General features: G+C 37.2%; 2 protein-coding genes across 6 annotated transcripts in view; both read left to right on the top strand.

The window, feature by feature from the left end:
* The window catches only part of LOC107592917 (kinase suppressor of Ras 1-like), a 41,557-nt gene extending 32,744 nt beyond the window's left edge, over nucleotides 1-8,813 (top strand). For all 5 annotated transcript variants that reach the window (XM_016282498.1, XM_016282497.1, XM_016282496.1 and 2 more), the window contains 8 exons: nucleotides 2,222-2,264; nucleotides 4,875-4,935; nucleotides 5,234-5,631; nucleotides 6,249-6,339; nucleotides 6,583-6,716; nucleotides 6,801-6,932; nucleotides 7,161-7,302; nucleotides 8,092-8,813. In XM_016282498.1, the coding sequence (XP_016137984.1) occupies nucleotides 2,222-2,264; nucleotides 4,875-4,935; nucleotides 5,234-5,631; nucleotides 6,249-6,339; nucleotides 6,583-6,716; nucleotides 6,801-6,932; nucleotides 7,161-7,302; nucleotides 8,092-8,238 (1,148 nt within the window). In that variant the 3' untranslated portion in view covers nucleotides 8,239-8,813. The remainder of the gene's footprint in view (nucleotides 1-2,221; nucleotides 2,265-4,874; nucleotides 4,936-5,233; nucleotides 5,632-6,248; nucleotides 6,340-6,582; nucleotides 6,717-6,800; nucleotides 6,933-7,160; nucleotides 7,303-8,091) is intronic.
* On the top strand, nucleotides 8,645-14,587 carry LOC107592961 (galectin-9-like). The gene is made up of 8 exons (XM_016282549.1): nucleotides 8,645-8,664; nucleotides 11,305-11,439; nucleotides 11,870-12,074; nucleotides 12,220-12,339; nucleotides 13,658-13,687; nucleotides 13,784-13,813; nucleotides 13,891-13,920; nucleotides 14,540-14,587. Exons 1-8 carry the CDS (start codon nucleotides 8,645-8,647, stop codon nucleotides 14,585-14,587), a joined length of 618 nt encoding a protein of 205 aa, XP_016138035.1.
* The last annotated feature ends 1,230 nt before the right edge of the window (nucleotides 14,588-15,817 follow it).

Here is a 15,817-nt window from a genome sequence, read left to right as displayed (position 1 = left end):
TACTTTGTTTGGCCTTCCAAAAGAGGACGATATACGCTTCGTCATGCCTGGAGCTGATCCGTGCTGGTCGCTGAGGAAATACATCAACTTCGCGCTGAGGATCGCCGGATCGGCTTTCACCGGGGACAAAGCGGAGTCCAGCCCGGGGTCGTCACATGTGGCTGTCGCAAGCCCACCGGCCGCGCCGTTCTCAAGCCCGCTGGCCGTTCCTCACTCTAGCCCGCCGGCCTCCGCTCACGATGCAACGCGTAAAAAGACTGTGTAATTCATTATAATCCGTAATTATGTCCCCAATGGATGCAACAAATGTCTCGTTTATAATGGGTTTTAATGTTTTTGTCTTGTCGCTCCGGCCAGGACACGGCATCACAGTATGGTAAGGGGCGTAACATTTCCGTCACACGTTTGAGGTATTCGGCCAATCACACGCACTGGATAGCTGGCCAATCACAGCACACCTCGCTTTTCAATCCGATGAGCTTTGTAAAAATCGATGCGTTTCAGAAAGGCGGGGCAAAGAGGAGAAACAATAATGTACAGTATGAATGAAAAATAATGTTTTTTGAACCTTAAACCGCATAAACGCATTTCATTACACCAAATACACAAAATAATGTTCTTTTTAGCATATCATATGACCCCTTTAAGCACTCATTTCTTGTTTCCAATGCTCTGAAATAACATCTTCAATGGATGAATACTAACCTACTAATATCTGCTTAAGTAATTGTCGCTGATGCATAACAAGCAAGTTGTTTAACTGGGTCTTACTCTTTTCCTTGCGGACATTTGTCTATTTGTCCCACTCAATAGCTGCCTACTACTTTCAGCATAGACAACAGTTTGTCTTCCCTGGTGAGTTAACAATCTCTTCAGGCATGGTGTCTGAGTTCCTCATTGAGTTATCAGAGACTTTGTCAGACAACTCAACTATGCTTTCCAATCTTGAGACCTTCAGCTGTAGTGAACACAGCAATTTGAGATTAAGGCCCTGTCCCAAATGGCACCCTAAACCCTCGCGGTCTTCCTCTGAGTCTGCACTTTCATGACGTAATGCCGCTTTGACTGTCGGGTAGAAGTCTGCTGCGGAGCTTGCCCCAGTGTGGGCTCAGCAGAAGTGCGGATCGAGGAAAATGATGAATGGGACACCCTACGGTCTCGTGGACATAATGGACATACGCACGCGGCGGCCATTGTAAGTCCGTAAGACCGCAAGTGCACATGAAGTGTTCCATTTGAGACAGGGCCTAAGTTGCTAGTAGTGCTTATACTGTGGTGTGTCGCTTCCTAGTGGTCATCTATGGGAATTGCTTTATTTTTGCAGTATTTTGTGCTTTCATTTCTCTGTGTGCCTTTTGTGGTGTGTATGGAGATCCTGAAAACATATATTATTCATTTGTACAGGTTATATTATATTAAAGGGATAATTCACCCAGAAATGAAAATACTGTCATTAATTACTCACCCTCATGTCGTTCCAAACCCATAATACTTTGTTCATCTTCAGAACACAAATTAAGATATTTTTTATTAAATCTGAGAGCTTTCTGACCCTGTATAGACAGCAATGCAACTGAAACGTTCCCATGTCCAGAAACGTAGTAAGGACATTGTTAAAATAGTCCATGTTACATCAGTGGTTCAACCGTAATTTTATGAAGCTACGAGAATACTTTTTGTGCACAAAGTAAACAAAAATAACGACTTTAATCAACAATTCCTCTGTTCCTTGATTATTATTATTTATTTTTTCCTGACGTGTTGGTCTTATATCTTTCACTTGGATGTTATATGTTGCACTGAGTAAATGCAGCTGGATAAAACAAAAACTGTGTCCGTTTTCATTTCAGGTTGCAAAGCAACAAAATGTGATTTTAAAGGGGGGTGATTTTTTTTCTATACCCACTATAGATAAAGTATATATGAAATGAATACTTTTATTCAAGAACACATTAAATTGATAAAAAGTAGCAGTAAAGACATTTATAATCTTACAAAAAAAATCTATATTTCAAATAAATTGTGTTTTTTTTTTTACTTTCTATACTTTCTATTCATCACAGAATCCTGAAAAAAGCACAGTTTCACAAAAATAGGCAGCAGTTTGACCAGCAACTGCTTTCAACTTCAAAACTTTTAAGTGGAGTACACCTTTAAATGGAATCTGAATGTTTAATATCAACATTGACATATGACTCTAGATTTCCTTTTTTTCTCACAGATGTATCCAGTACCACGCATTCAGATGGAGGTTACAACACCGGGTAAGACGAAACTTCTTAATTACTGTTTCTTTAGTATTTCTAGAATCACTTTGACCCCGGCCAATTGAAATGCATATCTCATCGGTTTTGGTTCCTCATGGTACGTTCTTGAGGGCTATTGCCTCATCATGACACGGCATCACAGTATGGTAAGGGGCGTAACATTTCCGTCACACGTTTGAGGTATTCGGCCAATCACACGCACTGGATAGCTGGCCAATCACAGCACACCTCGCTTTTCAATCCGATGAGCTTTGTAAAAATCGATGCGTTTCAGAAAGGCGGGGCAAAGAGGAGAAACAATAATGTACAGTATGAATGAAAAATAATGTTTTTTGAACCTTAAACCGCATAAACGCATTTCATTACACCAAATACACAAAATAATGTTCTTTTTAGCATATCATATGACCCCTTTAAGCACTCATTTCTTGTTTCCAATGCTCTGAAATAACATCTTCAATGGATGAATACTAACCTACTAATATCTGCTTAAGTAATTGTCGCTGATGCATAACAAGCAAGTTGTTTAACTGGGTCTTACTCTTTTCCTTGCGGACATTTGTCTATTTGTCCCACTCAATAGCTGCCTACTACTTTCAGCATAGACAACAGTTTGTCTTCCCTGGTGAGTTAACAATCTCTTCAGGCATGGTGTCTGAGTTCCTCATTGAGTTATCAGAGACTTTGTCAGACAACTCAACTATGCTTTCCAATCTTGAGACCTTCAGCTGTAGTGAACACAGCAATTTGAGATTAAGGCCCTGTCCCAAATGGCACCCTAAACCCTCGCGGTCTTCCTCTGAGTCTGCACTTTCATGACGTAATGCCGCTTTGACTGTCGGGTAGAAGTCTGCTGCGGAGCTTGCCCCAGTGTGGGCTCAGCAGAAGTGCGGATCGAGGAAAATGATGAATGGGACACCCTACGGTCTCGTGGACATAATGGACATACGCACGCGGCGGCCATTGTAAGTCCGTAAGACCGCAAGTGCACATGAAGTGTTCCATTTGAGACAGGGCCTAAGTTGCTAGTAGTGCTTATACTGTGGTGTGTCGCTTCCTAGTGGTCATCTATGGGAATTGCTTTATTTTTGCAGTATTTTGTGCTTTCATTTCTCTGTGTGCCTTTTGTGGTGTGTATGGAGATCCTGAAAACATATATTATTCATTTGTACAGGTTATATTATATTAAAGGGATAATTCACCCAGAAATGAAAATACTGTCATTAATTACTCACCCTCATGTCGTTCCAAACCCATAATACTTTGTTCATCTTCAGAACACAAATTAAGATATTTTTTATTAAATCTGAGAGCTTTCTGACCCTGTATAGACAGCAATGCAACTGAAACGTTCCCATGTCCAGAAACGTAGTAAGGACATTGTTAAAATAGTCCATGTTACATCAGTGGTTCAACCGTAATTTTATGAAGCTACGAGAATACTTTTTGTGCACAAAGTAAACAAAAATAACGACTTTAATCAACAATTCCTCTGTTCCTTGATTATTATTATTTATTTTTTCCTGACGTGTTGGTCTTATATCTTTCACTTGGATGTTATATGTTGCACTGAGTAAATGCAGCTGGATAAAACAAAAACTGTGTCCGTTTTCATTTCAGGTTGCAAAGCAACAAAATGTGATTTTAAAGGGGGGTGATTTTTTTTCTATACCCACTATAGATAAAGTATATATGAAATGAATACTTTTATTCAAGAACACATTAAATTGATAAAAAGTAGCAGTAAAGACATTTATAATCTTACAAAAAAAATCTATATTTCAAATAAATTGTGTTTTTTTTTTACTTTCTATTCATCACAGAATCCTGAAAAAAGCACAGTTTCACAAAAATAGGCAGCAGTTTGACCAGCAACTGCTTTCAACTTCAAAACTTTTAAGTGGAGTACACCTTTAAATGGAATCTGAATGTTTAATATCAACATTGACAGTTTTTTTTTTACTTTCTATTCATCACAGAATCCTGAAAAAAGCACAGTTTCACAAAAATAGGCAGCAGTTTGACCAGCAACTGCTTTCAACTTCAAAACTTTTAAGTGGAGTACACCTTTAAATGGAATCTGAATGTTTAATATCAACATTGACATATGACTCTAGATTTCCTTTTTTTCTCACAGATGTATCCAGTACCACGCATTCAGATGGAGGTTACAACACCGGGTAAGACGAAACTTCTTAATTACTGTTTCTTTAGTATTTCTAGAATCACTTTGACCCCGGCCAATTGAAATGCATATCTCATCGGTTTTGGTTCCTCATGGTACGTTCTTGAGGGCTATTGCCTCATCATGAATGAATAATTTACACTACGTTCACATGGAACCAATGTGGCAGCACTGACTCATGGACAATTTGTGAAATCATTGTGAGGAAAGGCCAAAACTGAAGTAATTATACGCTAAAAAAATGTTGTTATTAATTAAAACTAAAACTTTGAAAACTTAGTCATTTAGATTTTTTGGGTAAACTATCCTTTTATAAATGATTTAGATCATACTGTACATCATACATAGTTCTGATACTGCTAAATATTTAAAAGTGATTAGTAAAAGACTACTGAGTTTAGTATGTTCTATATTTCATGCAGAGAAACAGATCAGTTGGATGGTAACGTCAACCAGTTATCAACAGGCCAAAGGGAAGCTGTGGTGAGTGTCGCAAAAAACATGTTTTACCCACAGAACTACCAGGAATTGAAAGCATCTGTGGGCAAAATTTCCAGTTTATTGTGGTGGTCACAGGTTTTTTGTTGTTGTTGTTGTTTTTTGCAGTCAGTGGTGTATGTGTAGTGACCACTAAAAATACAATACTGAAGTTTTTTATCTTGCATCTAAATTTTGAATTGTGTAAAATCAAAACCGATGTTGGACTATGTGAATATGGAAACATTTTTTAAATGTTTGGCCCTAGAATTGACTAAATTGGTTACTATATTTTCTCATTCAGGATGAGGAGCAGCAAGGGGACGACGGTCAGGATCAGGAAGGTTCGGATGATGAAAGTGAAGGTGATGAAGTGGATGACCTTCCCAATTGCAGGGGCTACTGGAAGGACCACATAAGCCGTAAGGCCAGCCAGACCAGCGTTTACCTGCAGGAGTGGGATGTGCCTTTCGAGCAGCTGGAGCTCGGAGAGCTGATCGGTAAAGGCCGCTGGGGAAAGGTGTGTAGGGGCCGCTGGCACGGAGAGGTGGCCGTTCGCTTGTTAGAGATTGACGGTAACAACCAAGAGCACCTAAAGCTGTTCAAGAAGGAGGTGATGAACTACAGGCAAACGCGACATGAGAACGTCGTGCTGTTTATGGGGGCCTGCATGAACCCGCCCCATCTGGCCATTATCACCAGGTCCGCCTCTCTCAACTCTCTCAATGTTGTATCATTCATGTACACTGCCCTTGTTTTTGTTTTTTAAAAGAAAGAATTTAATATTTTTATTCAGCAAGGATGCATTAAATAGATCAAAAGTGACAGTAAAGACATTTGTAATGTTACAAAAGAATTCTATTTCAAATAGTAATTTCTTTTCTTTCTATTCATTATCCTCAATAAAATGTATCACGATTTCCACAAAAATATTAAGCAGCACAGCTGATAATAATAAATGTTTCTTGAGCACCAAATCAGCATAGAATAATTTCTGAAGGATTGTGTGATACTGTAGACTGGCGTAATGGCTGCTGAAAATTCAGCTTTTCCATCATAAAGTATATTAAGATAGAAAACAGTTCTTTTAAATTGTAATATTTCACAATATAATTTTTTTTTTATCAAATAAATGCAGCCTTGATTTGAGCATTAGTGTCTTTATCTTTAGACAATAGAGATTTTATTTGAAAAATAAAAAATTCTTACTGATTCCAAACCTTCGAAAAGTAGTGTATGTTTTGAATGTGTAATATGTGATATTATAGAGCATTTGTGTTTTGATTGTAATCTACAGTGTTTATGTTGTCCTGCTGCAGCTTTTGTAAAGGACGGACGCTGTACTCTGTTGTCAGGGACTCTAAACTTGACATCAACAAGATAAGACAAATCGCTCAGGAAATCGTAAAGGTATGAAGCATCACATGTAATGCATGTTTTTGGCTTTATTTTGAATGATTCATCAGTGCATGTTATTATCCCAAAAAAAATGCTTTCATAGTTTTTCATTAAAATGTAATAACTTCAATAACTCAGCAAAAAAATTATTGTTATATCATAAATTTTGCTTCTTTAGCTCAAATCACATTAAAACACTGTCTATGTTTTTAACTGTTTTGCTTAGTTTCGTTTTGCTGTTTTTACCTTTTACAGGGAATGGGTTACCTCCATGCAAAGGGAATTGTGCACAAAGATTTGAAGTCCAAGAATGTATTTTACGATTCAAACAAAGTTGTCATCACAGATTTCGGTCTTTTTGGGATGTCTGGAGTGGTCCAGGAGGACAGGTAGGGTGCATGTCATTATAAAAAGAGTCTTATTATACAGTATGCTTTGTTAAGAACTTCATTAACGTATGTGTTTGTTTGTAGGCGGGAAAATGAACTGAAGCTGCCACGAGGGTGGATCTATTACCTGGCTCCAGAGATCGTGCAAAAGATGGGGCCAGGAAACCAAGAAGACTGTTTGCCCTTTTCAAAAGCTGCTGATGTTTACGCTTTTGGGTAAAAGCCACATCTCTTTTCCCACATCTGCATCACAAATACAGTGCCTCTAATGCAAACATTTGGTTTTGGTGTTAATGTTTCATTTTTGCCTTAAAAAAAATTCTCTCAAAGCAAAGACTTTTTCTGATCAGTCCTTCATTTTAAAGGCTTTTTCGAAATCAAATTACAATATTTTGCAAGCCAACACTGAAGTTGATCAGTTGACTTTGAATTTATCTTTCTCAGCACTATCTGGTTTGAACTCCAGGCCAAAGAATGGCCCATCATGAACCAACCGACTGAAGTTTTGATCTATCAGCTGGGAAGTGGAGAAGGCATCAGAACGTTACTGGCCCAGAAGGGTACAAGCTTGGGCAAGGAGGTTACGGTGAGTCTGGCCCTGGTATATATATATTAAAAAAAAACTATATATGTGACCCTGGACCACAAAACCAGTCATAAGGGTCCATTTTTTGAAATTGAGATTTATACATCATCTGAAAGCTGAATAAATAAGTTTTCCATTGATGTAGGGTTTGTTAGAATAGGACAATATTTGGCCAAGATGCAACTTTTTGAAAACCTGGAATCTGAGGGTGCAAAAAATCAAAATATTTGAGAAAATCGCTTTAAAGGTTGTCCAATTGAAGTTCTTAGCCATGCATATTACTAATCAATAAGTTTTCCATTGATGTAGGGTTTGTTAGAATAGGACAATATTTGGCCAAGATGCAACTTTTTGAAAACCTGGAATCTGAGGGTGCAAAAAAATCAAAATATTGAGAAAATCGCCTTTAAAGTTGTCCAAATGAAGTTCTTAGCCATGCATATTACTAATCAAAAATTAAGTTTTAATATATTTACAATAGGAAATTTACAAAATACTTTCATGGAACATGATCTTTACTTACTGATTTTTGGCATAAAAGAAAAATCGATAATTTTGACCCATACAATGTTTTTTTGGCTATTGTTAAAAATATACCCAAGCGACTTTTGGTTTTGTGGTCCAGGGTCACATATATATATATATACACATATGTGTGTGTGATATATTATATTTACTTATATACATCTAATCAAATCCAAATTAAATCAATGCTATTATATATTAATAATTGTATAGATAGATATAAAAAGTGTATAATGTAACATGGTCATTGTACTCGCATCGCAGGAGATCCTGTCAGCCTGCTGGTCCTTTAAGGTTGAGGACAGACCAACATTCACTCAGCTGTCAGACTTACTAGAGAAGCTGCCAAAGCTCAATCGCAGACTCTCACACCCCGGGCACTTCTGGAAGTCTGAGGAGTATGTATCCTAGACTGGAACGCTAGCATGCTGCGGATCCCCCTTTTTTAGGGGGTGTAGTTTATGGAGCATGAAAACTAACTGATGGTTTGGAGCCGACCTGTGCATTGTTTTTTCTCTATTCTGAGCCTTCTTAATTTTACATCATTGGATTTTTAGTGTAGCGAGTGTCAGAAGGATGCTGTGCATGGAATCAACCATTATATATTTGGTCAAACCTGATATCATATGGTGAGGAAAATAACAGTAAGTGACAGTAATGAAAAAAAGAGTGTATTGTTTGTGAGTGTTTTTTCTGCTACCAAGGTTTTTGCCTGTTATGAATGATTGGTCTGGTTTGCAAATATGTGTGAAGATTTTTGTGATTGATCATTTATTGTTCACCATATAGAAATTCAGAAGCAGATACTGTTCTGAATATGAGTGGTTCAGAAGGAAGGTGCTTATTGATTTAACCGGTTACATTTTGAAGATGTTCATATGACCAAATATCTGGCCTGTGGTCAGTAATTCACCTCTTACATTTAAAAACAATGGTTAGACTGGTGAAAAGGGTGTAATCTGAATTGATAATAATTAAAATAATATTAATAATGACAATAATTATATAGTATATGATTATAATACATTATAATGTACAATGATTTATTATTATTATTATTATTATTTATCAGTAAAAGCCATTGAAATCCCTGAAAACCCTTTTATACTTTTTTTTTTAAATATTTGTGTGTTGTTTCTGCTGTTTTTCTTGTGGGTTTCTCTCCACACTGGGAATGGGCCAAACTTGTGATCCCATCTCTGTCATCTGCTGTTCCTGTCTCCATCTTGACGTCTCAACCTTTCTTCTTGCCACCAACCTCTTCCAAATCTTCATATTTTACATGTCACTTTATTTATGTCACTGTACTTTCTTCCTTCTGTTCTCTGATTGGCTGAATGTTCAGCGCATGGCGTCACCACTGTCTGCGTGAACACTGCAGTCCGGGGCTCCGCTCTCGCTGTCCCTACGTCTATAAATATGATGGTTTATCCACGGCTGCTGTTAACATTTGCATGGCTGCTGCATTCAAAGAAAACAACTAGTTTTGATTCAGATGTCTATATTCCATTTATTTCCTGCGTGATTTATTGGATTTCTTTGCTGATGATCAACAACAGAGTGTCTTACAAATTTTTGCAATATTAACCTTTGTGTTGCTTTTTCATATAGTAGTCCCATCTTTGGCAACTGAAAGGCTTTTAAACGTGTGCCTGTTCTAGCACTGAGCAAAGCTATTTCAGCTAAACTTTGTAAATGGCAAATATGCTGATAGGATTTCAGTAGTTTTATTGAGCTAGTAGACTTTGCCACGTTTTGCTGTTTCAAATTCCTCATGTGCCGTCAGATGAATGGAATGTGATTTCCATTGCTCTTTTGGTAGGAAAGACCTTAAGCTTTTACAGTCCACAAACTTCCATTTTCCACATTTTTGCTCAAAATTAAGATTTAAATTAATAATCATTTACCGGATGCTAATCTGACCTACTGAGCCCTTCCAGAATGGATAAAGAGCCTCAAAAATAAGGATCCTGACGAGGTATTTGTAATATCATAAAGAATGAAAGATATTTTAACCCAGCAGGATGATCTTCAGGAACTTTTAATATCTAATACCGCTTGTTTTAATTTGTGCTTGTGTGTGTGTGTGTGTGTGTGTGTGTGAGAGAGAGAGAGAGAGAGAGAGAGAGTGTGCATGCAGAGTCTTGGGTGATTTATTTGTGGTGTTATGAACAATGAGGATGTTAAAGACCACAGTGACTGTTCCCATGACATCTTAAAGACATTTGAATAGAGAACTATTGTTTTATTTATTGTACAGCTAAGATTTCTTATAGTATTTGTACAAAATGTTATATGTTTCCATCGCAAAATTTTGAAAAGGTACTTTACTCCTGTTGTACAGCTCTTTATTTACACAAAGTGTGTCCAACACAAATTGTACATTTCTAGAATGAGATTGTGGTTTTAATTTTATGTAATTATGAATTAATATTTTTGTAAAGCTTATAGCCACTTGTCTGTAAACACAATGTAATTTTATCTTGGCAAAAAAAATAAACAAATGAAACATAATTTTTTTTTCCATTTCAGTTGAGAGAGAACGAGACTGAGCAGTGATGCATAATGCATTATATAATCTACTCTAATTTGCATTTTTTTCTTACTTTCTCTTTTTTTTAGTTATTACACAATTTAAAGTTACTGTGTGGTTTTGCACGCACAATTAAAACTCCATTACGCTCCGTTATGGGGGGAGGCCCTGTGTTTTTTATTGAAATTATTTTTTAATTAATTAATTAATTATTTTTTTTACTAACTGAACAATATTTTCACCGTTCAGTAAAAATGTTCAGTTCATTACAGCAAGCGGGGCAAGTTGTCTCAGCACATGGAGTGGTGGAGTTAAATAGAAGTTTTATTGTAGCCTGGACCAGTGGCGTGCACAGACTCCGGAGGAGCAGGGGAGTAACGTTAGTGGCGTTTCGACGGCTCGAGCCCTTGCCCCTTTAATCGCCTGCGCTTAAGTGCCCTTTCGGTCTGCCCTAGATCTAGGTGCCCCCGGACCGTGCTTTCTACCGAGGTGGACCCCACCCTAACCCCCCTCCCCCCTCCGGCAAGCAGACCGGAGATCTCCAAAATGGGGCGTGAACTCCAAAAGTAGGCAGAACCTCCAAAATGGGGCGGGGGCTCCTCGCGCAAAGACTTTCACCATTGGCTGTGGCTTCAGCCAGTTGTTATTGACTTACATTTCAAAATAAAACTTTCTAAATTAAACATTGTTTCTAGTTCATCTAAAATAAAATATGCTGTATAAATAAATATTCTCCGTGAGAGCGCATGCGTGTCATGTGCCTGTCCGTCAATGGGAGGAAGCCACGCCCTGTTTTGGAGCTCCCACCCCGTTTTGGAGTTCCCGCCCACATTTGGAGTTCTCCAGGCTGCAGTTATACCCTTCTCCCCTCCGGAGGTCTGTCCACGCCACTGGTCTAGGCCAATTTAATAATTTATTCGTATGATTAGGAATTAGTTCCTCAGGGCAGATGACTACTTATGTGTCGTATTACTATTTGCATCAACACAGAGAATCCCATTCAGTGGCCAAATCCAGGGAGGCCTGCAGGACGGGAAGAGCATTATCATAAGTGGAAGAGTTTTGCCAGGGGCTAACAGGTGAGGAATTTAATGTTTAGTTTAATGTTAGTTTTCAAGGACATGAAATGATTTCATTTTCATTTCGGGTAATAAAATAGATTAACTAACTGTACAATGTTTTCTTATGGATATTTTTATACATAATTCTTTGGTGCTGGCCTTTATTGTTTAGTAGTGTAGTGGTATAATATGGTCTCTACTTAATTAGGTTAATGATCAGAGGCAACCAAGATGTGTGAAAAAGATGAGAAGAGTCTACAATATGCTGTGTTCCTTTATTTACACTGCAAAAGAGCTATTAATGCTTTTTAGTGGTAAAATGCTCATTTTAAAATAATTATTTACCAATTCAGGTGTCGTTTCTTGAGCCCTGCAACTATTTTAGAACATATTAGATGAGATGATCCAGTTTTCTCTCATACCTCTCTTATTCCTCTTTGTCCTGCAGATTTCATGTGAACCTTCAATGTGGATCTCATTCCGGGGCTGATATTGCTCTGCACTTTAACCCACGCTATGAGAGCCCTGGGTATGTCGTGCACAACACCTCCCAGAGCAGGTGCTGGGGCTCAGAGGAACGCAAATATGAAGCTCCCTTCCCCCAAGGCCAAACATTCACCCTCCAGATCCTTGTCGAGCAGGACAAATACAAGGTACAAGGTCATTCACGTTCAGATTTCTGAGTAGCATCAATCCATTTTCCAGCTTTCTTTTTAATCAGCAGAACGATAAATAGTAAATTACTAGAAAGGCATTTCACCTCATTTCATTTATGACTTTTATGATGGTTCTCTCTAGATATCTACTAATGGGAGACACTTCATGGACTATAGACACCGTATTCCATTCACTCAGGTGGACACCATCTCAGTGGAGGGAATGGTGGAGTTGAACTCTATTGCCTTCCAGAATCCTGCGGTGAGAACAAAAATAGGCGCGATGCCACTGCAGAACTTTTCTCAGAACTAACTTCACTTTTTTGAGCTAGTGTTTAAAATGACTTTTATGTGCCCCAGCGTGTTTTGTAATGGATGAATGAAGTAATCACAAGTGCAGTTCATCACATTAACTATGGAAATAGGGACTGTTAAGACATTTATAATATTATAAAAGATTTCTTTTTCAAATAAATGCAGTTCTTTTGAACTTTCTAATCAACAAAAAATATAATAATATGATAATAATGAGAAGTGTTTTTAAACACCAAATCTGCATATTAGAATGATTTTTGAAAATATGCACTCTTATTTGGTCAAAAATACAGTAATATCATTAATATTGTGAAATACTGTGTGTGTGTGTGTGTGTGTGTGTGTGTATATATATATATATATATATAAATTTTATTTTATTTTTTTGCCGTGGCAGTTTTACTTTTTCTTTTGGAGACAAAAGTCTTTTGAATATTTATTTTCTTGCAAGAAAAGTTCAACAGTCATCCTAGTTGACTGCAGAGTGCGACCAAGAGCCAGAGGCAACACCCCAACTCAACATTTATACCTTATACCTTAGTAGCCAGGACGTCTAAAATCACATTTCTGTCTCACACACTTGTCTTGCACACACAGCCTACACAAATAGATTTCCTGTTATCTCTCAGCTCATCAAATACTCAAGCATACTGAAGCACTCGGAGACAGTCTGAAGAACACTTTAGTACAGTGACGCAAATAATATTAGTATTTCAGATAGAAATAAACTTGTCTTGCACACACAGCCTACACAAATAGATTTCCTGTTATCTCTCAGCTCATCAAATACTCAAGCATACTGAAGCACTCGGAGACAGTCTGAAGAACACTTTATTAGTATTTCAGATAGAAATAACATTTCCTCCATATATATATATATATATATATATACACACACACACACACAGTATTTCCGGTTAGACTCCTGTAACAAGTGACAAGGAAGAGTTCTTAATTAATTTAGTAATGAAACAAGTTACTATCTTTGATTCATTCACTAATTCAAAAACATTCATTCATTCATGAGTATACAAGCAATATTAAATCACAATGCGCCTGAATCATTCTAGGCCCACTGTTTATTTAAATGAGCATTTTTGAATGTAATGTGACATATAAATGTCGTGACATTCATTCATTCATGAGTATACAAGCAATATTAAATCACAATGCGCCTGAATCATTTTAGGCCCACTGTTTATTTAAATGAGCATTTTTGAATGTAATGTGACATATAAACGTCGTGATTTTTTTTTTCTTTGCAGCCCTATTTACCTCCACAACCGGCCTTTCCAGTGAGTACTATTATCAGCTCATACTGCATACTGCATCTCATTGTTGCGATAAAACTGCAATGTCTTTTGAATTAATTTTGTATATTATCTTTCCAGGGTTATATAGCACCTCAAGCAGCATATCAGGTGAATATATGTTTGAACGACATTAAGGACATTATTGTAGTTTTCCTGTCATAAACAACTGTTCCTTTCATCTACAGCCTCAGTATGCTGTACCTCCAGGATGTGGGGTAAGTGGTTGATACGTCATGAAATATGTCATGTGACACCTCTATGATGATCAACAGAAATCAAAGGTTCTTAACTTTGAAGGTTATATGTTTGTCTTTTATGATATAATTGGTGCTCTACAAAACACACACAATGCTTTTATTGGATTCTACAACTTTTAAAAGATCTGCAGCATGTAAATGAAAGGTTGGAAAAAAAATGCTAATGAAGAAACTACTAGAAAGACAATATACTTGTTTGTCCTCGTTCGGTGTGGCATGACAGGGTTAAATGTGTAAACTATGGCTCCAAAACAGGATGGCATCTACTTCACCTCTGCCAAATGTCAGTACACACAACTTCCTGTTTTAGTTCATGTCAGCATTTAGAAAACTCCATCGTTCAATGTTATCTGTGTTTAACAGTGCTATTATTTGTGATGTTGTTTATGATTAATTCTGAATCATTTATTTTATATTGTACTGATGTTCTGTGTTGAAAGTGCTCACTAAGATGCCGTGTTATTTGATCAAGTGCAACATTTCCAGTCTCCCATATCTTTCAGTAACTGTTACGAGGTCACATTGTGTTTGTTCTGTATGAGGAAGTGATACTAATTCAGTGTTTATCTACCCACAGTTCCCGGCATACCCTTCTGCACCCAACTATGTAAGAGCAGCTCTCTGAACGACATTGATATTTTGGAGATTTGTGGAGATCTGCAGCTGACTTTAGTGCAGGCTTAACAGGGATTTGTGATGTGTAATTTGTAAGGGAAAGCATGGCAAATTGTTAAAAAGTAGAATTGCTTTCAAATACAGCAAAATGGCTGACTATAAACATGAACAGCACTGTGATTTTGCTATTTCAAATTATCATAAAACCCTTTATACTATGTTTAACTTTCTGTACAATTCTTTATTATGCAATATGCATGTTATGTTGCCTATCTCTATATAACCGTCTTGAAACTCTCATCAGCCTTGCTGCATGTTTAAACTAATAAACTACTAACAAATAAACAGCATGTTATATCAAAATATTCCAATGAATATTCCTTATATATATATGTCCAAAATGACATTAATTAAATATAAATATATATATATAGGCCTATATTTATTCAAAATCGTGAAATGAATGGTGCTATTGATGATTGCAATGAAAAACATTTTGGTGTTTCCCAACAAGCCCTAATAATATTTTAGCAAGCGTAAACGGTATTCGACATGTATCCAGGAAGGCCTATATTTACCTAGGCTCTTTCTAAAGATATATGCAGCTTACTTTAGCTTAGCCTATATGTGCCTGTAAAGACTCCTTCTGGTTCACACACAAAGTGTTTTTCCATTCCACCACGCCACATTATCAATGTTTTTCCAATGTAAACACATGCTAGCCTAGGGGTGTCAAACTCAGTTCCTGGAGGGCCGGAGCCCTGCAGAGGTTAGGTTTCAACCTTAATTAAACACACCTGATCCAACTAATCAAGTCCTTCAGGCTTATTTGAAAACTACATGGTACGTGTGTTGGAACAAAACTCTGCAGGGCTCTGGCCCTCCAGGAATTGAGTTTGACATCCTTGCGCTAGCCGGACATGTTTGCTCTTTGCGTTTGCGTCATGTGTTTTTTTACACAGTTTCGTATATAGGGTGTTCTAAAATCACAGCACTCGAGTTAGAATAAGTTTATCTTTTAAAAAACGAGTCGAGATCTTACCTTCTCCTCCGTTCCACTGCATTTTCAAAGTGGAAAACATGTACTTTGTGGACGGCCCTCTACAGGATGAAGGAGTGGATGCCGATCTACCATATCCTTCATAATAATATTATTTCTTGTGTGTTTATTAATCAAGTTATTGATCAGTATTTAACCTCCTAGATTATTTGATGATTGACTTAGTTCCATGCTGAAGTC

The sequence above is a fragment of the Sinocyclocheilus grahami genome, unplaced genomic scaffold (assembly GCF_001515645.1).
Source record: "Sinocyclocheilus grahami isolate Dianchi unplaced genomic scaffold, SAMN03320097.WGS_v1.1 scaffold161.1, whole genome shotgun sequence".
Lineage (NCBI taxonomy): Eukaryota > Metazoa > Chordata > Actinopteri > Cypriniformes > Cyprinidae > Sinocyclocheilus > Sinocyclocheilus grahami.
Note: the sequence above shows the minus strand (reverse complement) of the source record. Positions and strands in the feature narration are given on the sequence as shown.